Source organism: Ascidiella aspersa, chromosome 5, assembly GCF_963924565.1.
Source record: "Ascidiella aspersa chromosome 5, kaAscAspe10.2, whole genome shotgun sequence".
NCBI classification, from domain to species: domain Eukaryota; kingdom Metazoa; phylum Chordata; class Ascidiacea; order Phlebobranchia; family Ascidiidae; genus Ascidiella; species Ascidiella aspersa.
In genome coordinates, this window is record NC_139451.1 from 19798647 (window position 1) to 19818913 (window position 20267).

Sequence of the window (20267 nt, forward strand, 5' to 3'; positions counted from 1 at the left end):
ACAGCTCCTCTGGTAATTTCAATTCTTTACCAACGTTTCGGTAACCTATGCAAGCCGCCTTCGTCAGGGTGAATAACACTGAACGCTCGTAAAATAAATGGAAAACACACAAAGGAAAAAAGCAGAAAAAAATACATGCTACCTGTCATATTTCTAGGTCAAACTGCGTTGCAAATAATTAATTTTTACTATGACTAAGACGACTAACAACGTTTGGTTAAATAAAATAAAACGGTTTTAAAAGCCGTTTAATGAGGAATTTGACAAGCGAGAAATAATTCAGGTTAAAAAAATAAATAGGCCTATATATTCTAGGTTTATTCTGCGACGTGCAGTTTTTTATTTGTTTTTCTACAAATTTTGCTGGCAATCCCCAGGTATTTTTTTCCTTATCCTACTGCTACTTTATTGCTTTATGTTGCTTTCATCTTAACAGTACATTGCGACTCCCAGATTGAAAACCACTGCTACAAAGTGTCGCCGTAAAACGTAAAGCCGCTCCTTTAAGGAAATTAAAAGAGCTCGCAGACTAAAATTTTTTAAAGCCCTTGTTAAACCATTCTTAACAGCTTTCTGTTTAATCCCTGTGATCCCATAAAAATGATGCAGCATTGTTAGGTTCTTAACATTCGTGGGAACCCTAGTTTGGAAATCGCCCATCTTGAATTGCCAACCCGAAGACAGTAACACTAAGATAGAACGCAGCAGCAAAGTTTGATGTTAAATTAGCATATAATTAGATATTTTACACACTTGTGATTTTTTGTAAGGGTCAAGGTCGTGTTTGAGACCCGCGCGATGAAAAGGTTCACCATTCCTGGCCTAAATCAAACAGAAAAAAGAACAAGTTACAATCAAATAAACGTTACTACAGTCAAAGAAAACGATTTGCAGTCAAACAAACGTAGAGTTGTCACCGTCAAATAAACGTAGAGTATTTTGACATCTTGCTTTGCTCAGTTGGCTATGGAATATACCAGACTGTTTTCAGCTATGGTCACGCTAACTGCATCGGTAAGGGACCTGCAGCAAGAATTGTCCCGCAGATCTTGGGAATATAGCTTTTGCGACGTGTAATAGACCAGTGCTTCCCAACCAGTGGGTCGCGACTCATTAGTTGGTCGCGAAGCATTTCTAAATGTTTCAGTTTTCTATTAGATCGAGAAATTAATGCCTTATGATTACGTAACGTTTATGCAACAATCTAACAAATACGTAACAAGTAGATGTGTTGTGTCGCATTAACTATTTTAGTACATACGCCAGAAGTAAATATGCAGGTTTTGTGTAACTTTATTCGCTTGGTGATATCTCATTGTCGGTCTCACAATAAAACTTGCATTAAAAGTGGGTCGCGAACGCAAAATGAAGTCTAATGTAAATTTATAAGTTCAAGCAAAATTGCTTTTCGCAATTACAAAACTCAAGGTTGTATCGCAAATCATGTCTAAAATTCCAATACTAGTTGTTCTGCAGACCGATTTTTTTGGACATCACCACCTTTGTCTGCACCAATTACTATTATGCCCAATATAATTTTACTACAAATGATCTGACTGGCTTAAATAGCGTCTTGATTGAAGCTTGGCTTTGATAACTTACGATTAGGGCTAAGGCTTGGCTTTCCATTAATTGCTTGTGTATTTACGACACAAGGCACATTGTCGTCATAGATTAATTACATTGCTTTCAATACAAGACATGTCGCCCTCTTAAATATTGATTAAATTGCTTTTAACAGGTGATCGGTCCTGGGTTTAAGTGCCCCGTTTCGGACGAAGTGGGTGAGGCGAGGGTGTGCGTGCTGCCCCAGTACATGGTCAACGATTCGCGGGTCGACTGCGTGTCAAATGCTGACTCGTGCCGCGATAACCCGCTCGGCTGCTTCAGGTCAGACTTTTGGTTTTATCGCCTTTTCCGTTGTTCATAAATTTAAATTAGAAATTCTCCATGGCTAAAAAATTAGCTTCGAAGTTTTCAAACTTTGGGTGATGAGCTAAAATGAAAATAATTTAGATTTAAACTAAGTTTAACGCCAGCTAAATTCACGTCAAATCGGATCATAGATATATATGCATATATAAACTGTTGCTACCAGGCATGGTAATACAAAACCTTTTTGTGCTTTAGTGTCATTCACCCTGACGAAGGCGGCTTGCATAGGTTGCCGAAACGTTGGTATAGAATTAAAATTACCAGAGGAGCTTTTTTGGATATATATATATGCATGATAAGGAGAATTTATATGCAAAGGCGTCTCATTAGGATTGATGTTTTTTGTTTTGACCGTAGCAAATGCATTTTAATTGAAGTCTTACCTTACAACTTAAATCCGGGTTTATAATTAAAAAAGCAGCAACTCTTCCTCGGCTGCATTACGTTTAATCTTAAAAATGCTGTAATTAAAGTAAGACTAATTTTTTCCCATTAAGAAAATGAAAATATTTTCAAATTGCCCATCATTTAAAGTCATTGCTTTGCTCAATACGTATTACAAACCAAACATTTCTCGTATGGTACACCGAAAAGCCATCGCAGACTCGCCGAATCTGTCGATCTATGATGCAAGCAGAGCAAGCCAGAAAAACAACTGGCCTGCAGTGAGGTTCGAACTCACGACCTCCGGTCAAGCCGGGGCCGTCGCTCTACCAACTGAGCTACGCAGGCTCAGAGAGGAGCGAGTCGAGAAACAACCATGCGCCAATACTTGCACATTTTGTTAGTACAAGCAACTTCACACTGGGGGATCATCAGTCCGTATCAATCAATGAAAGACTTCCGAGGGGCTAGATCACAGATGTTATTAAACACATATGTTTGTGTGTGTCTTTCAAGTATTGGCGCATGGTTGTTTCTCGACTCGCTCCTCTCTGAGCCAGCATAGCTCAGTTGGTAGAACGACGGTCCCGGCTTGACCGGAGGTCGTGAGTTCGAACCTCACTGCAGGCCAGTTGTTTTTCTGGCTTGCTCTGCTTGCCTCATAGATCGACAGATTCGGCGAGTCTGCGATGGCTTTTCGGTGTACTATTGATACGGAAGCCGTAATCGTTGGTCATAAAGCAACTTCCGAGTGGCTAGATCACAGATGTTATTAAACACATATGTTTGTGTGTGTCTTTCATTTCTCGTATGATGTTTCAGATTTCGTTCCCACTGCAAGTATACTTGATAAAACTATTTCTGCTAAAAATATTTTTATATTTGTTAAAAATTGACAGTTCTATTAGAAATCTTTTTTTTTGCAATCGTTGAAAATAGATGCCTGGACCGGCGGTTGATGATCTCAGACACGCAAGTGTGCGATGGTGTGTTCGATTGCCTCGATCTTTCTGACGAATGCGCGTGCGAGAGAAACTCTTCACTTCTGGTGCCCAAGCTCTGTCAGTGCATGCATTCTGGTCAGTTCTACTTTTGTGTTCCGTTTTCAAGGCAATGATTTTTAAGTGCGCCGTGGAGTTTTTGATATTTCGGAAAAACACCTATTCACATTGCTAACAAGTATTCAGACAAGCATTTGCGACTAAAATGCACACTGTGCAATATAACTGGTAACAATATTAGGGTTTATTTGCATATTCCCTTGTAATAAGGGTGGCTGTCAAGTAATAACCGTATTTTGTTTTTAAGAAAGTGTGCCGCGCAGTTGTTTAATTTTTTTTGTACGCTGAAAAAGTTTAAGAACCACTGGGTCATGCACGGTTTGAGCCCAGACAAATCTGTTTTTGTATAGGCCATTTCGCTCAATTTAATCCTAACGTTTGATGCCATATCGATGTATTTCGACCTGTTAGATTGCTGAGGGTGAATTGGATTACACTGGTGGTAAAAAGCAAAATGAACGTTATTTGCTTTTAAGGAACATTGTGGAGCCCCGTATTACAGAAGAGTGTTTTGTTCTTGTTTTTTTTTAAATGCCACATGCTGTTTATATTCGACTATTTGTTCACCTTAGCTATTTACAACAAGTCAATGTTAATCATTTTTTTTTGCCATTTTCGAATTACAAGGAAGCAAAAGACTTTAAACACTTAATGTTATAAAATAATTCAAGATGTAATTTCTTCCCAATAGCCTTAATCATTTGACAATTATGAAATATAAGCGATATAGTTTCAGGGGCGTTTCGAAAGAAAACACATTGGCCGGGGTCAGTTTTTCCAAAGAAGTGTAATGCTTCGTTTGTTACTATGGCACTGCTTGTATTAACCTACCTATACTGAGTTGCCCGTATGCTCACAGACGCCCACTGCAGTTTGTGTCTTCACGACCAGCTCTCGTGCGGTGGTGACCAGTGCATCGGTCAAAGTCAGGTGTGTGACGGCCGACGGAATTGCGGCAACAATGCGGACGAGGAAAATTGCTACAAAAAGGTACGCAATGTTTATGGGATTTCGTAAAAATAAATCTTTTCGGTTTTTGTTTACCGGTGGAGAATATGTATTACGTTTAAAGTGTAATATGGAATAAAGATAATTATCTATAAGATTTATTGTCGAGTTTTTCCACATTGTTTGCTACTCCTGTACGAGCTTGGATTTTCTTATGTCAATTCACAAATTTAAAACATCAATTTGTATAATTTTTTTCAAAGTTAATGAAAATACATCCCGAGCTGGTCTGACTTTTATTATTTGAGTCTAGTTTAATTGTTATCGAAACCACGACAAAGATGAAAAAGCCTTTAACTCAAAGTTTAAAAACCTGAGTAAAACCAGGATCGGACATTTTTTTTAAAAGGAATATATATTTCGCCTATGCTGGCATCGTCAGTTCCTTGATTCGAATAAATCTACGTTCGGATTCATTAGGCGAAATATACATTCATTTTAAAAAAAATGTCTGATCCTGGTTTTTACTCGGATTTTTAAGCTTTGAGTTTTATTGTTTATATACTCTTCAGTGGAACAGTAATCGACAAGCAGAAACTGCTTCCAATTGTTTTGGATTCCATAAAGATACGCCCTTCTATAATTGCGTAAGGTACAAACGACTCGAGCCGTTAAACAATAACCGACAAATATTATGACGTTCGTTTTTTTCTACCCAACTTTTGTCGCTTTAGTCGAGTTCGAAAGAAACGCAAGAGAAGCAATTCCCGTGTCCGTTGGAGGGCGATCTAAAAGCGGTGGAGTGCGACGGGATACCGGAATGCTCCCTACACTTTGCCGACGAGTGCTCTTTCGTCCAAGTGGTAATTTACAATTTTGTGAACAATTTTGACTGTTGAACACAATACACGAGTTTCTTTAGTAATTTCAGTAAACAGATTGAAGCCATTATATTCGATAAAATCGACATTTTGCTGTTATAAACGTATCGGCAATACCTCATGCCATCATCAGTGTAAAAATATAAATGATGGCATGAGGTATTGCCGAAACGTTTGTAACAGCCAAATGTCGGTTTTGGCTTTAATCTTTTTATTGAAATTTTACTGTATTTTTTAATTTTGGTATCTGAAATTGAGACCAAAAACGTGTGCTTTAAAAACGCCTTAATCACTTTGATGTGATCATAGAAGTTTGTACGGACCGCCGACCTTATAAATGTTCCACCGAGGAACGCATTAGTTTTCAGAAAAGTAAATTTGATATAAAAGCCAGCTTGTTTGAAAAAGCAAAAACAATGTATCTATGTTAGTGTACCCAGCCATAATAAATAAAACAGTCTTAATGAATTCAGGTATTTTTACTAGGATGTTCAGAGGGACTTAGTTAAAAAACGTAAAGAACGTGTTTGTTTAGATGTAAAAGGTAAAAATATTTTACTTGATTTGAATAAAGTACCTTTTGTAGAGATCTTACTCAGTAAAGCAACGGCGCCATAATGGTTAAGGTCGTGAGTTCGAATCTCATCGTAGCCTTTGCTTGAATGTTTTGCTTGCAAATAAATCCTCATTGTCAAAGGGATTTCGGTAATGACACTCCTTGGAAAACCGGTGTTCTTTGTAGAAACTTTTAATTTTGCTTTTCTATGATACACTATTTTTATTTATTTGAATGAACCATTTGGACAATTTCTGGCCGAAGTCGATTTTTAATAAATATTAATATTTGCAAAATTAAGAAAAAAATACATTAATATCAGTAATGTGTAAAACCTTCGAAGACCTGTTCTCTAGAAATAACATATAACCTGATTACTTTCTCCTGTTCAGTATACTCACGTTTAATATTTTCCACAAAGGAGTCCAGCGGCTCTGACGGCGTGCCTGAGCGTCGATGCGGGAATGCAACCTCGCCAATCTGCACAGCACTCGACGTCTTCTATCATGAAGAAAACCTGGGCTTCTACCACTGTCCTTCAGACACGTCCAAGTTTCTCAGGACCGCTATGGTGAGCGACTTGAATTATACACTGTAAAATTTGGAGGTTGTAATAATCCACCTTTGGGTGAAAATTTGTATAAAATAGTGTTAAATTCCACCATAATGCTAAAAAAAGGTGAAAATGAAAATCCTAAGCGTGGAATTTTCCACCAACACCAATAGTATGGGTTTATAGCGTGGAAATATCCACCGTGTGATCGTGAAATCGTGATGAAGTCATAGTCTTACGCAGGGAAATGTGTGGTGACAATGCGTTACGTTTTGGCATTGTCGTTTTTTGACTTAAACCTGCGTTTAAAAACTAGTCCGTTTTAAGCCGGCCGTTCACAAGCGTGGCTTCAAGTCTACGGTTAACATTAGTAATTACTCCAACAAAATAAAAACCATGAATACTGCTTAACACTATAGGCGCGTTTTGCGTCTGACGTCGGTGTTAAAGCGGGTATCGTCAGCCAATTCACACACAAGCCTTGGTTGCTTCAACATGAGATTCGCCCTTAACCGAAAGCAACATTTTTCAACTTTCCGCGTCTGAGAGCGTTTTACAAATTAGGTGCCGACGTTTTCCGTTTACGCACAACGCGTCATTTGTTAACCAGTTTTTTTATTTTATTTAAGTCACCGCTACATGTAGATCGTTTACTCAAAGTCATGCCGAACTGGCGTATATCGGACTTGGCTTTAAACAAGTTGCAGTAACACCAACAAATTTATTACCCTGGTTTGTTTTGTGTTTATCTGGAGCTTTGACCAACTGGAAGATTAACCGCCAGAGTGTTTTTTTTTCTTTCAGTTCAGTATACATTCATGGTTGAGTACAACATTTTATACAAAACTTTGTCAGTCCTGATGGTCAGCAGTGTTAACGAGTAAACAGCTTTCTGACACCAAACGAAATAAATTGGACGCCCGGGACGGGGTTTCAACCATAAACCAGTGCTTGTCAATATTTTTTGGAACAGTACACACTTTTACGTTTCCACGCAATGCACTGAACTTATAGAATACTACACCCTGTTGTGCTGCAAAGAGATCTATTAACCGCTATGAAGAAGTAGTTAGTACCTTACAATAACAACAAGGAAAATATTTGATTAGGCTTTCACAAATAGAATATAGTATCTTACACGCTTAAATACATAGTGCCATTTATTGTACACTCCAGTCAGTCTGGTAACAAACCTGTTATTTAATATAATACATGATCATAGTCGTGCTATCTTCTACACCCCAGTACAACCAATAAATGTGGTAAACCATTAAAAAAATTATGGTACATCCTGGGGTGTACAATACACCCGGTTAAAAAGCACTGCAATAGACTTTAGCTATTCCGAACTTTCAGCTGCCACAATTTCTCCAATCTGATCACCAAAATCTTTACCGTCCGCAGTACATCACAAACCCTATTATTCCCCTTACAACAGATCTGCGACGGCGTCGAGGACTGCTCGGTCGGGATCACGTCACGCATGACGTCACGTGAAGTTCGCACGTGGTCGGACCTGTCGGCCGACGAGCGCCATTGCCCGCAGCGGCACCTTTGTCAACTGAGCCGACCAATCAACGGCAAGGTTTCGATCCACGAGACGCGAGTTTGCGACGGACAGATAGACTGCCTCCTCGAGGAAGACGAAGCAGAAGGTATTAGCAGTGTTGTGAAATGAAAGTCCCAGTCAAGTCATTTGAAAAATAACTTAAATCCAAGTCAAGTCTTTTGCAAAAATAACAACTCAAGTCCTAGTCTAAATCATCGGTTGCACAAGTCATGTCCCGGTCAAGTCATTGTGAGAGCAAGTCAATTTCAGGTCATGTCATTGACATAAAAGTAAACTGTTAAACTATTTAAATTGTAAACTTGTCCGATTATAAGCAAAAAATTTAACTAAAAAGTACTTAATTTAATCCCAAGTTATTTGACAAAAATGACTTAAGTCCAAGTCAAGTCAATTATCCAAAAGACTTAAGTCAAGTCAAGTCATTTTGGTCAAAAGAATTAGGTCAAGACATTTGAAAACAGTGACTTGAGTCAAATTAATGACTTGAGTCATTACAACACTGGGTTTGAGTGAGATTGGCGGTTTTGGTTATTGGATATACCTGACGTTGGTTGTTCGCTGTTTGATATCTTTTTTTTATTTGAAATTTCGCGTGCACTGTCGTTTCAACGCCCGTTTCAGAACTTCGGTTTTGCAGGATTTTTTGTCTTGACAACACTGTTAATGTTAAAACCCACATTTTTTTTGTTCGCTTCCGGTGTAGAAAGACATCACCTAGTTCTAGTAGCATATAAATATTTATCATATAATTCTAATCAGTAAAATAACATTTTACGGTGCCTTAAAAATTGTACATCTGACCGAAAACACATATTTTGTAAATTAATTATTTTGCCCTGATAAAAATGCACAAAGGTCCCGAGGGTTAGCACCGTTTCACTGTAGTCAAAAAAGTCCTATTCTTATTTGCCACTTAGTAATGTTTCACTGTATCCTAGAAAAATCCTATTCATTTTTGCCACCCCCAGAACTGTGCAAAAACCGCGATCCCACCCGCTTCTACTGCGAGTCGCGCGCACGTGACTTTATCAGCGCGCTCGGATTGGACGCCACGTCGTCACGTGACCCGCTGTTCGTGTCGCAGTCGGTGGTGTTTGACGGAAAGTTCGATTGTTGGGATGGTAGTGACGAGTGTCCCAGCGCCTCGTTCGAGGAAAACGGCTTCTCGTCCAAGTACGACATGATCAAGGTAGCGCTGGCTCCTTGTGATTCTCAGCAGTCGCGTTCACTTTCAACAAATCGATAAATGCAACGAATCAGCCACCGAACGAAAGTATCCTCGTTCTGGTTTTGGAATAAAAAGAAATACTTAAATTTGCCATAAAATGTCATGTATTTCAACTTGAGGTGTTTTAATATTTTTAGATTTTTTTCGATATTTACAGATTTTTCAATCTTTCTGTATATTTCTTCTCAACTTCCTAATTCTATTGTTAACTATACAATGTAAATACTATGTATAGTATACATACTTGGTCAACCTTATGAATTGTCATTTTAAGCAAAATTTTACTTACTGAAGCTAAAGCATTGCTACGTATATTTTTTTAAAGTTTGTACTTTTCAACAAAATACTTGTAATTAAAACCAAATATTTTAGAAACGTAAAAGAAATTAAAAATAGAAATATAAAATGTTGAAGCTTTCATTGTCCTAGTTGTTGTTCAAAATATTTCAATCGTAGTTTTACCTACATTTACAGGCGTAATAGCCCACTCTACACCTGCATTGTTTTTTTTTGGTTAGAACGCTTTCATTTTAACTGCGAATGCCTCAATTTTTAGAACGAGCTGTTGCGTGTGCTCGTATGGATGATGGCGATTGTCGCGCTACTCGGCAACTTGGTCGTGGCTTGGCACACTTCGACCAGGCTCTACAGAATGAGAAGGTACCTTAAAACAATAGAGATGATATATACTCCCACAAAAAGGCATAACAATCAGCCTATTGGTTCGCTAAAATCTTATTTTATACATTAATTTTAACTGTTTGTTTAGCGATATACATTTCCGGATTTGTGTCCTTCACTAAACAGTTAGCAACATCAAACTATTTTTTCGTACTATTTATCCAATCCCTCTTGGCATTTGCTGTATGTTTTAATTGCTCAAATGTGATGAAACAAAAATCTATAGCAAGTAGCTCACGGCTGTTTTGTAAACTAAATGATTTTTTAATCAATTTAACTCTGATTTACAATTGGGTAAAATTTACAGACTTTCTCCAATGATGCGCACCAATCTAATCCTGGTTCTAAATCTCGCGTTCGCCGATTTTTTGATGGGGATTTACCTTCTAGCCTTGGCCATTCAGAACACCAGACTAACCGGCAGGTTTGGACTTTTAAACTTAAGTTTAGTAGCGGCGTGCACGCATTTACTAAACCTGCTTGAAAATAGCTTTATATATAATGTTTTTCGGTATCGTAACCCATAGCGGGACTGCAATATGCAAGTATCATATTATCATAAAGGCAGCACTGTAGAGAAGGGACTGTATTGAACAAAACTTAAAAGTTGAAATGTCACTGACAAAAAGTTTATATTTTCCATTAGATAAATATCGCTTTCCACCCAATAACAGTGTTTTCTTTATAAAGGATTTTTTCAGCCACAAAATTAAACGGGTTAACACTTCACAAGAAGACTCAAATATGGGGGTCGCGACCCCGAGTTGGGGTCGCCATAACTCATCATATTTTAGTATAACTTATGTATTTTGTATACGATTTATGTAATTTGGTTTCTTTACGATAACGTCACGCTAATAAACGTGAGTGCATAGGTGAGAAAAGCTTTCGTTTCTGCTATATAGAATTGCTGTTTTTAGCTCTTAAAGCAATTTACGGTTGAAACAAATTGAAAGTTTTGTGTTCGTTTGTTTGTTAAATTCAAATTTGTATGTTAACTAAACTTTCTAAAGGCATCATTTTGGTGCCCATGTTTAGCCACAGTTCGCTGGAATTGGGTATAATTTACGCATATTTTTTTTTCGTATTACAGCACTAATTGAAATATTTTTATTCGTATGTGACACAAGTGGGGTCGCAACGTAAATTCTGATTACCATTTGTTCAAACATGGGTCGCTTGTTAAAAAGGTTGAAGACCACTGTGTTGTAAGAAGCTCTAATCTACTTTTTGACTCAAAACAACACGTAACAATGCCAACTGTGACGTAACGCACGCAGGTACTGCAAGGCGGACAGCGGGTGGCGCACGAGCAGCAGTTGCGCCGCGCTCGGCACTCTGGCCATGATCTCGATCCAATCGTCGGTCATGTTTCTCGTCATCCTCACATCGTATCGTGTTGTGGCCGTGCTGCGACCGTTTCGTGCCAACACGATGAACGCAAGGCGAGTAGACCGGGTTTCTGCGTAAATTTACAAGGTTTTTGTGATATTGCCTGATTGCTGGGTTCTGTGAGCCGACTTGGCCAACTAGATAATTAATTATATTGCATACTGATTCATTGAGATGGAACAGAATGCGTCTAATTTCATTCTAGTTTGTAAATACCTTGTGTTCTAATTTCTGGTCCTAATCTAATTCGAGTTTTACCAAAAAAAAAACGAATTAGATTAGGACCAGAAAATTAGAGTTATAGAATTTTAATTTTATTTTTAAGTCTTAACTTTAAAGAAGCCTTAAAGGCAAGGTTATCTTCGTATTTGGAAGAACTGACGTAGCATAACAAGAACAAATATAAACATTTTAGTAACTTATTAAAAAAATCCCTAAAATATAACTCGTACCTAAACCAACGGTAAAGTGAAGTGTTTTAATTTTTTTATGAACGGAGATAACTTTATTCAGTGACAAAAAAACGTTTGTTTTGATATTTTGGGCTTATTTATTTCACTTTAGGCTATGTGCAATCTAATAATTGATTTCTAATGAAATTTACAGCTAGATTTATATTTTGGTTCCTAAATATTTAATGAGACTCTCCAATTACACTTTACCGCCCAACTTACGCCAAGTAAAAAAACAATTAACAGGTACACGGTGCTGATGGTGGCTATGTCGTGGTGCATGTCGATCGCCATTGCTGTCCTGCCTCGCAACCACGCATTTGAGGACTACTTCACTGAGAACGCTTGGATTATGCCGAGCGTCGAGTTTTTTCCCACTAATCAGCCCGACAAGGCGATGCTGCATCGCTTCGCCGAGCGACTGCGCGCCCTGTTTCGAGAAGGTTTGTTCTTTTTAAACATATTAGTTCACCTAAATAGTGTGCCAGGACAGAATAAAAATTAGGCACGTCTGGACAGTGGTGTTGTTTGCAGACTTGGCAACTCGATTTATTTTTAAGATTTTCTAAATTAGATTAGAAGTAAAATTAAAGCTTTTCAGTTTTTAAAGTTGGATTGTACTTCATCCAATTTTAAATAAAAATGAATGTTTTCCTATACGAATGTGGATGACAAAGATTCGTACAACTAGAAATATCTAGTTGTCAAAGTTTTTTGCACGTATACGTTTTGCACAGTGCATCCAAAACCAGAAACAGATTATACCTGTTTTCATATTTTTATTTTTATTAGTCATTTAATTCTACATATTTAGTTTTCAAATATATCATAAACCAATCGAAGTATTATAAATCTTTTTAAAATAGTGCTGGCCAACTGGAAATATGTCACTGTGTCTAACATATGCAACATTTAGCAACTCGCCGAATAACTAAAAAAATGTTTAAATTATGCGTTTATTTTTCCATCTAAATGATTATATAAAATTTAATATTAAAAAAGTATTGTCACACTTTAGAATATCTTGCTGACAGTGTTATTTTCATTTCTATCATTTCTGTTTTCACTAAAATCCTTCAACGCTATAACGTAGAAAATCACTCAAAACGTTTTTTCTTATTTCGTTTCAGGAAAGCAGTGGGAGGGCTTTGTGATGTCACAGGCGGCCGGGGTCCCCGAAACTTGGGTCGGCATCCGTGACGCAATCACCAAACACTACCCCTCCTTCTGGCCCCAACTCAACATCAGGGGTTACTTCGGATACTACAGCACCAATAGCGTGTGCTTGCCTAATATATTCGTGACTGTAAGTTAACACGCAAACTATATACATTGTGTAACTCAGTGGTTTTCAACCTGGGGGTCGCGAACCCCGGGTGGGTCTTTTGCCTTTTCTCTGGGGGTCGCGAAGACGACTATTAAATACCAATCACTATTAAGAGAAAGTCATCTATTTACCATAAAAGTTAACTGTAATTATATTAATGAATGTTCAAACAGTGAGCAGCCAGAAGGCAAGTTGCGAGATAATTATCATGAGAAATATTTGGTTATGATGTCACAAATAAAACATAGTATCTTACTACTATGTAACTTAAATAAATGTTTGTGCCATTTTTGTGCTATTGCACATACATAAATGTATATGCCTGAAAGGGGTCGTTAGCTATATTGGGTTGTTAAAATGGGCGTCATGAAAAAGGTTGAAAACCACTGCTGTAACTGAAACAATCATAACACATATATCATAATACATATATATAATGTAATCAGGCCAGTGCTCTTTAACCTAGTATGCTGTACAGTGTTCAGTACAACTCTTAACGTTTCTTATTTGATGGCGTCAGATTATGACGTAAATTTTGTGACGTCGTCTCTTTTTTCCAAGCCCCCAAAACAAAAATCCTTGATCCGCCCATGTTTATTTTCCATTGGCGTTCGTCAGTGTATAAAGTATTACCAGTTGTTAAAGATATAGAACGGAACAAATGTTGAACAACACTGATCTAGGCCTTCTAAAGTCGTACTGACCAACGATAATGACATTACTAGTAAAAAAACATTACTAGTAAACTTACGTTTGCCTTCGGCATTCGGCTGAAGTTAAAGTAGCTAAACCCCACGTATACCAGTTCACTAAAACTCAAATCTATTTAAAAGGCTTTAGAAACACAAGGCCACATTTACAAAAGGATATAATATAGTATAGGCCGTATTCTGTAAGGAATTATCCGGCTAAAAACATTAAAATAGGAAAACAACGTTTCGTTGGTGTTTTTCATCAGTGAAACGTATCCCTTGGCGTGTTTTCTCTTTGTTTTGCCTTTTTGACGATGTGGTTTTGTAAAACGTGTATAATGTAGCCCACACTTCATTTTGAAAAAAAAAAATCATTCAATCACTGAAAGTAAAATCCTCTATTGAAAACAGGTTGAAGATAGCGCCTGGGCTTACTCGGTAGGGGTGATGACCTTCGACCTGCTGGCCTTCCTCTACGTGCTGATCGCCTACCTGGTGATTTACCATGACGCGGCGCAGTCCGTTACCGCCAGTAGAAACGACGAGGAAAACAGAACCATGCAGGTGATAAAGGTTATATTCGCGTCGAACAAAGTGGCAATATTGTAGCACTGCAAAGTATCACTCTATTCGACAGCACACCGAAAGCCATTGCAGACTCACCAAATCTGTTGATCTATGATGAAGCAGGACAGACTAGAAAAACAACTAGCCTGCAGTGAGGTTCGAACTCACGACCTCCGGTCAAGCCGGGACCGTCGCTCTACCAACTGAGCTATGGAGGCTCAGAGAGGAGCGAGTCGAGAAACAACCATACGCCAATGCTTGCTTAATCTGTTAGTACAAGCAACCTCATAGAAGGGGATCCACAGTACGATATCATTTATTCAATGAAACATGCACAGTGCACACATATGTGTGTTAACAACTGAGATCTAGCCCTTCTAAAGCTGCTTTTTTAACAACGATTACGGCTTACGTATAATTAGTACACCGAAAGCCATTGCAGACTCACCGAATCTGTTGATCTATGATGCAAGCAGGGCAGACTAGAAAAACAACTAGCCTGCAGTGAGGTTCGAACTCACGACCTCCAGTCAAGCAGGGACCGTCGCTCTACCAACTGTGCTATCTATTGGACAGGTTATACGATTTGGCCAGTAAAAACGCCAAGGAAAACAGAACCATGCAGGTGATAAAGGTTCAGTTCGAATCGGCAAAAAGTAATAAAGTCGCTCACAGACGGTTTTAGTTGGATGAAAATGGGACTTTACGGCATTGTTGATTGCTAAAGGTTGCCAACACGGGACCTACATACAGCATACTATATGAACTGAGCTATAGTTGGCTATCAGCTTTGCAAAACCGGCGACCTTAGATAAATTTAATTTTGTAAAAACACTTCTAAAAAGGTCCAGAAGCTTACGGCCTGGGACGACAACATCCAAAAAAATATAAATCCCGCGATCGTTTTTCGGCAGGCGAGGATTACGCGACTTGTGTTGACCGACTTCGCCTGCTGGGGCCCGCTCTGCATTATCGCCTTTGTCAGTCTCGCCGGGGTGACGATACAGCCGGAAGCCTACGCGTTTGCCGCTATCGTTATGCTGCCTATTAACAGCGCTCTTAATCCGATCATCTACTCCAACGTGCTGCACGTTGTGTACAGGTGACTATTTATGTTCATGTTTTTTTTTTGTCAATTTTTTCTGGCTCACTTTTGACAAGGAAAACAACATAGTTGGAACATGAAATTTTCACAACTGTTAGATACCCTTCCAAAGTTGATTATAATATAAAAAGTTTGTACCCAAGAACTAAGGTGTGGTTTTTAGGGGCGGGCTGTCATTTTTTGTTTTTCGAAAGAAGATTTACTATTTTTATTTTATATTTTTTTTGTTTGTTTTTTTCCGAAAGTGCTCATGCATTAACGCTATAGTCAATGGCTTCATGTTGACTGTGTTGGCTAGCGCTAAGCCTGAGCTGTTAACAAAAGGAATCGAGTTCTTTGGGAAATAATGACATGGTATAGCTTGATTTGCAAAAATAATTTCTTGCACCTGATATTTTTTCCATATACCCAGTCATACATATTTTGTCCAAAAGCCACAACGTATTTGTTAGCTATCCAAATAAAACAATATTCTGATTACGTTAAGTCACTACACTTAAACGGCTAATCCACGGATCTAAAATATCGCAAGCATCACAACGATCAGTAGGGTCGCAAGCGCCGTAACCTAAAATGTTTTAATAATCATTTACCTTTCAAGACAGGATTAACGCATCGGTGCACAAATCGCAACTGAAATTCGCATATTAATTTCGTATCGACACCAATACCACCCTAGTATCGAAAGGGTACCAATACTACCACTTGGCATCGGTAAACCGATCAAATATCTTTGGAAATCCCTAATTAGTTTCGCTGTAATGGTCACAATCACTTAAAATCCAATCGGAACCAATCTATATCGTTCAACTATAATCGTAATATACTACATGGTTTCGGCTGCGACCTGTCATCATCGGACATCGCCAAAGTACACATACTGTTTTGCATCGCAATTTTCTTCTGAATGCAGTGGTTCTCAACCTTTTATGGCATACGGCACCCCTCAAAAATAATAAATAGATTTTCGGCACCCTGACTGGAATTTTCGTTGAGTATTTAACTGCACATTAACTGTGCAACAAGGTTGATAAAACATTTTTAATTTTTGGCACTTTTATCGTACACAAAAAATCTATCAAGAAGCTTACCAATAGAGCAGAAATTGGAATCCTAAAGAATTTAAAATATCTTTTAGCACCCTTAAGCATTAAAAATTGCACCCTAGAGTGCCGTGGCACCCCGGTTGAGAACCACTGTATAGTACATCGTTTCGGCTGTGACCTGTCATCAAGGGACGTCGCTAAAGTATTCATACTCTTTTGCATCGCAATTTTTATCTTAAAGTAACCAAATGCATTGTCTTTGAACTCTTGCCAGCTCGTGCATCGGGCCCCTGGTTTCGACCATCCACGAGCGCGCGCGACGCAGCCGTGACAACATCTCGCGTATTCGCCGACGCACGACCAGCATGAGCCGCACGTCGCTGGCCGGAACCATCAGCACCAATGACTGTGCGCCGCCCATGGAAGGCGCTATGCTGCTGAGTCGCCTGGAGCAGAAGGCCGGAGCCGAAACGCCGTAGACGTCGGCGCCAAAACTGCGATTCGACGACGAGTCAAGCACTGGGTTTCGACTTATTACTGTAGGCGCCGGAATTTCGTATGTCCGCCAAGTAAGGCTAAGGTTCGCAGCTTGCAGCAGACCTACTAGCCTGGCCGTCTGGAAATAAAGCGTTTGCGATTGAATGTCGCTGGTAAACTCCTCCGGTTTTGGAAGAACTTGTCGAACTCGAGTCAATTCGCAGTATGTAAGAGCTGGACGTCGCTTGCTGTGTCGATGCTGATGGGTACGGTTATTTTTAAAGTCGTTTTTGCATCTCTGAAGTGGTGTTCGTATGCTTTGCTTTTTTGTTTGATCCTATGTTTGCTGCAAAAGATGTCGACTCTTTTAGGGAAAACGTTACGATTTGCACATTGTTATTTTGCCAAACAAGTTTTTAAACAGAAAAACTTACTTTGAAAATATAAGATCGCTGAAAACAACAACATTTTCTAAAGGGCCCAGTATACCTGTCCAGTGTCCAGTGTTTTTATGTGTTTAAAGCGGTATCTCACAACCTGGGGTCGCATGAAGTTGTCATTTGCTAAACGAAAAATTGAAAAAAAAACACAATATTTCCCCAAAAATTAGCAGTAGGATTACGAACAACCGCCAGTTTAATAATTGTGTAAATTTAACTGGTTTCAGTGAACCAGACGTGTTTATTGATTATGTCACGATTGCAGTTTAATCCAAACATTGACATAGCTCCAGATGGTTTTGTCTAATATAAATGATAATGTTGGCCATAATAGGAACGTCGATTACAACTGAGGACCCACTTAAAACTTTATGTAACAACATTTATAGAAAATGGAATTTTTCCGTTACAACGTTTTTCCTCCATCGACCATATAAGAGAAAAACGAGATCATACAAATGTATTCACTAATAACAAAACCGCTTTACGAGATGTCAATTTTCCATTGTTACATAACAAGCGCAAAATAATTATTTTTTTCTATTTAGTTAAATCCGGGCACTCTTGACTAATTGAAAAAATCTGTCAACAAATGTGAACATTTTTCCACATTGCATATGATTGTATTATGGCTTATGTGAAATAATACAAAATTGGGGGGCGCATTGGTTTTCAAAATCTGAAAAGGGAGTCGCAACAACAACAAAAAAAATATTTTTTTTAATCCTTCAACGGTCTCTTGAAAGATAGTGCCTTCTGCAACTAAAGCAGATAATATATTTACCTAATAATGAACAATTGCGAACTCTTCGAGTTTCGTTAAAAATTCGATTTGTTTTAGTTTAACGTTTTCGACCTATTATTGACAAAAAACTAAAATTTGTCACTGAACCATTATTTCATATCATTGGGACCAGGATGTGGTCGTTTACACGCTCCTGTGCAGTGCAAAAACCGTACGAACCCTCAATTTACCAAAAACCATAATAAAACCAAATAATATATTACCACTGCGTAATATCAACTTATCGCTCGATGTACCACCGTATATTGTGCTAAAATCTAACCCGGTGAGGTCGAGTAGCTACTTTTTTATAGTTTCATACAAGCGATAAACAAATGAATGTGGAAAATGTGACTCGAAAGTCTCAGATGTCAATTTTTAGGGGGTTTTGCTATTACTATGAATCAATCAATATTAAAAATGGAATTTATTTATATTCGGCCTTTTGGCGCGTAATATTGCAATAATTACGGTTACAATAGTACATTGCGATATATGCCTATACTTTTAAAGGTACGTGTTCAATGCTCTATTGGCTTCATCGTTTTTTCTCGACAATCGTTCACGCACTATACTCGTTTAGTTTGCATGTCTTCTTGCCGTATTGGCTAAATACTACATAAAAATACTTTCGCTGTATATTAGGCTATAAATATATATTGAACGTACTGTTATGTTTTTTGCCGAAAAAGTTCCTTAATATTGTTTTTTTTAAAGATATTTATCTTGCCGTTTTCCATCGATTTTGCTTAGTTCGTCGGCTTTTGGCCAATAAACTTAAGCTCCACCGTCCCACGACAAATGTCAAGAAGTTTTAAACGGTCGTAGGCTATCCTTACGTGCAAGCTAAAATCGGCTTATCTCACAAGAGTGATTTCTAACCCTTTAGGGCGTAGACAACAAATTCTTAGGAGACGCGAGGTCTACTGCAATATTTAACGTTTTAAATAAAACAAAATACGCATGAGCACTTAACCTGACTCTCAAAAAAGGTTCATGATGACTTCTTTGGCAGTTTCTCGTTGTTCAGCAAATTCAAAATATGGATAATTGAAAGAGTGTTCAATCGGTGGATTTGGTGCCTTCAACACTTTTATTTTTTTTGCTTTAAACGCGAACAAATCAAAAAGCTTAAGTTAAAGTCGTTCTATCTGCAAATTTTTTTCTAGTGGTGATTTTTTCGGCCCGTTGAAACTCAAAAAATTAAAGCATCTGCATACGATACCCCTGCTTTAAAGTATTGATTTCAGTTTCCTTTTATTAAACCATTGGTGGGTGGTTAATGTATAACAAAACTATACGACTTAAAGGATTTGCAACAACTTACCGCCTTAACAGCCCAAGAAGGAGATATATTAAGCAATCTCGGCCACAAACAAGCAGTTCTCAAACGATTGGTCTCAGTATTAAAATATACGATTTATTTGTGAATGGCTTATATATCACCGTTAAAATTTAGGCTAATATTCAACTTTCCAGCAATGAGTTTTTCAACCCGGGGTGGATCCAAGATTTTTATTTTTGGGAAAAATAAAATGTTTTAGGAATGAATTTAGGTCCTCGAGGGCAAATTTACAGTTGAAATCTAGCCGGGTATTGCGAAAAATATTGTGTTAAATTGGTTTATATTGGAAAAATATTGAATTTTAATATTTGCATTTATAGTCTAATTCATTGTTTTTTAACTCTTTTTTACGTACGGGTAGTCGGGTACACTTGGTTATATCTAATAACATGGTGATGCACTGGCGAACAAATTGAGCGCGAAATGTGTTGGGTATATCCTACCGGTATTTTTTTTTATGATTTACTTGCAAGTTTATAATACACAGAATATATAGCAGTGGTCCCCAACCTGTGGGTCGCGACCCTATCTGGGGTCGCCTGAAATTTTTGTGGGGTCGCCATAAACTCATTATGTTTCCGATTTATGTAGTTTTTCTTTACAATGACGTCACACTAATAAACGTGTTGGGTGCAATTTCTACATAAAATTGCTGCTTTAGCTCTTTACAGCTGCTAAATCAGCTAACGTGACATTTAACAAAAATTAGCTTTGATTTAACGTATGAATGTCGCATTTTCTCTCGCAAATTGTTTCATTACGACCGCTCCTGATAGTTATGTCTACGTTATAGGCTACTGCTGCCTAACCTCAATAAAGTTGCACTATTTTGTAGTCACATCT

General features: G+C 38.1%; 1 protein-coding gene across 2 annotated transcripts in view; it reads left to right on the top strand.

Annotated features, from left to right (window-relative positions):
* LOC146145269 (uncharacterized) overlaps window positions 1–19301 on the top strand; it is a 60528-nt gene extending 41227 nt beyond the window's left edge. Inside the window, exons 13-27 of one of the 2 annotated variants that reach the window (XM_083390013.1) lie at window positions 1742–1890; window positions 3259–3398; window positions 4240–4370; window positions 5063–5191; window positions 6187–6336; window positions 7757–7973; window positions 8857–9077; window positions 9673–9776; window positions 10105–10221; window positions 11078–11242; window positions 11888–12084; window positions 12772–12947; window positions 14072–14224; window positions 15142–15329; window positions 16653–19301. In XM_083390013.1, the coding sequence (XP_083246139.1) occupies window positions 1742–1890; window positions 3259–3398; window positions 4240–4370; window positions 5063–5191; window positions 6187–6336; window positions 7757–7973; window positions 8857–9077; window positions 9673–9776; window positions 10105–10221; window positions 11078–11242; window positions 11888–12084; window positions 12772–12947; window positions 14072–14224; window positions 15142–15329; window positions 16653–16857 (2442 nt within the window). In that variant the 3' untranslated portion in view covers window positions 16858–19301. Of the gene's footprint in view, window positions 1–1741; window positions 1891–3258; window positions 3399–4239; window positions 4371–5062; window positions 5192–6186; window positions 6337–7756; window positions 7974–8856; window positions 9078–9672; window positions 9777–10104; window positions 10222–11077; window positions 11243–11887; window positions 12085–12771; window positions 12948–14071; window positions 14225–14297; window positions 14368–15141; window positions 15330–16652 lie in introns of those variants that run through there. The other variant, XM_083390014.1, reaches the window with a different exon arrangement.
* Window positions 19302–20267: the final 966 nt, after the last annotated feature.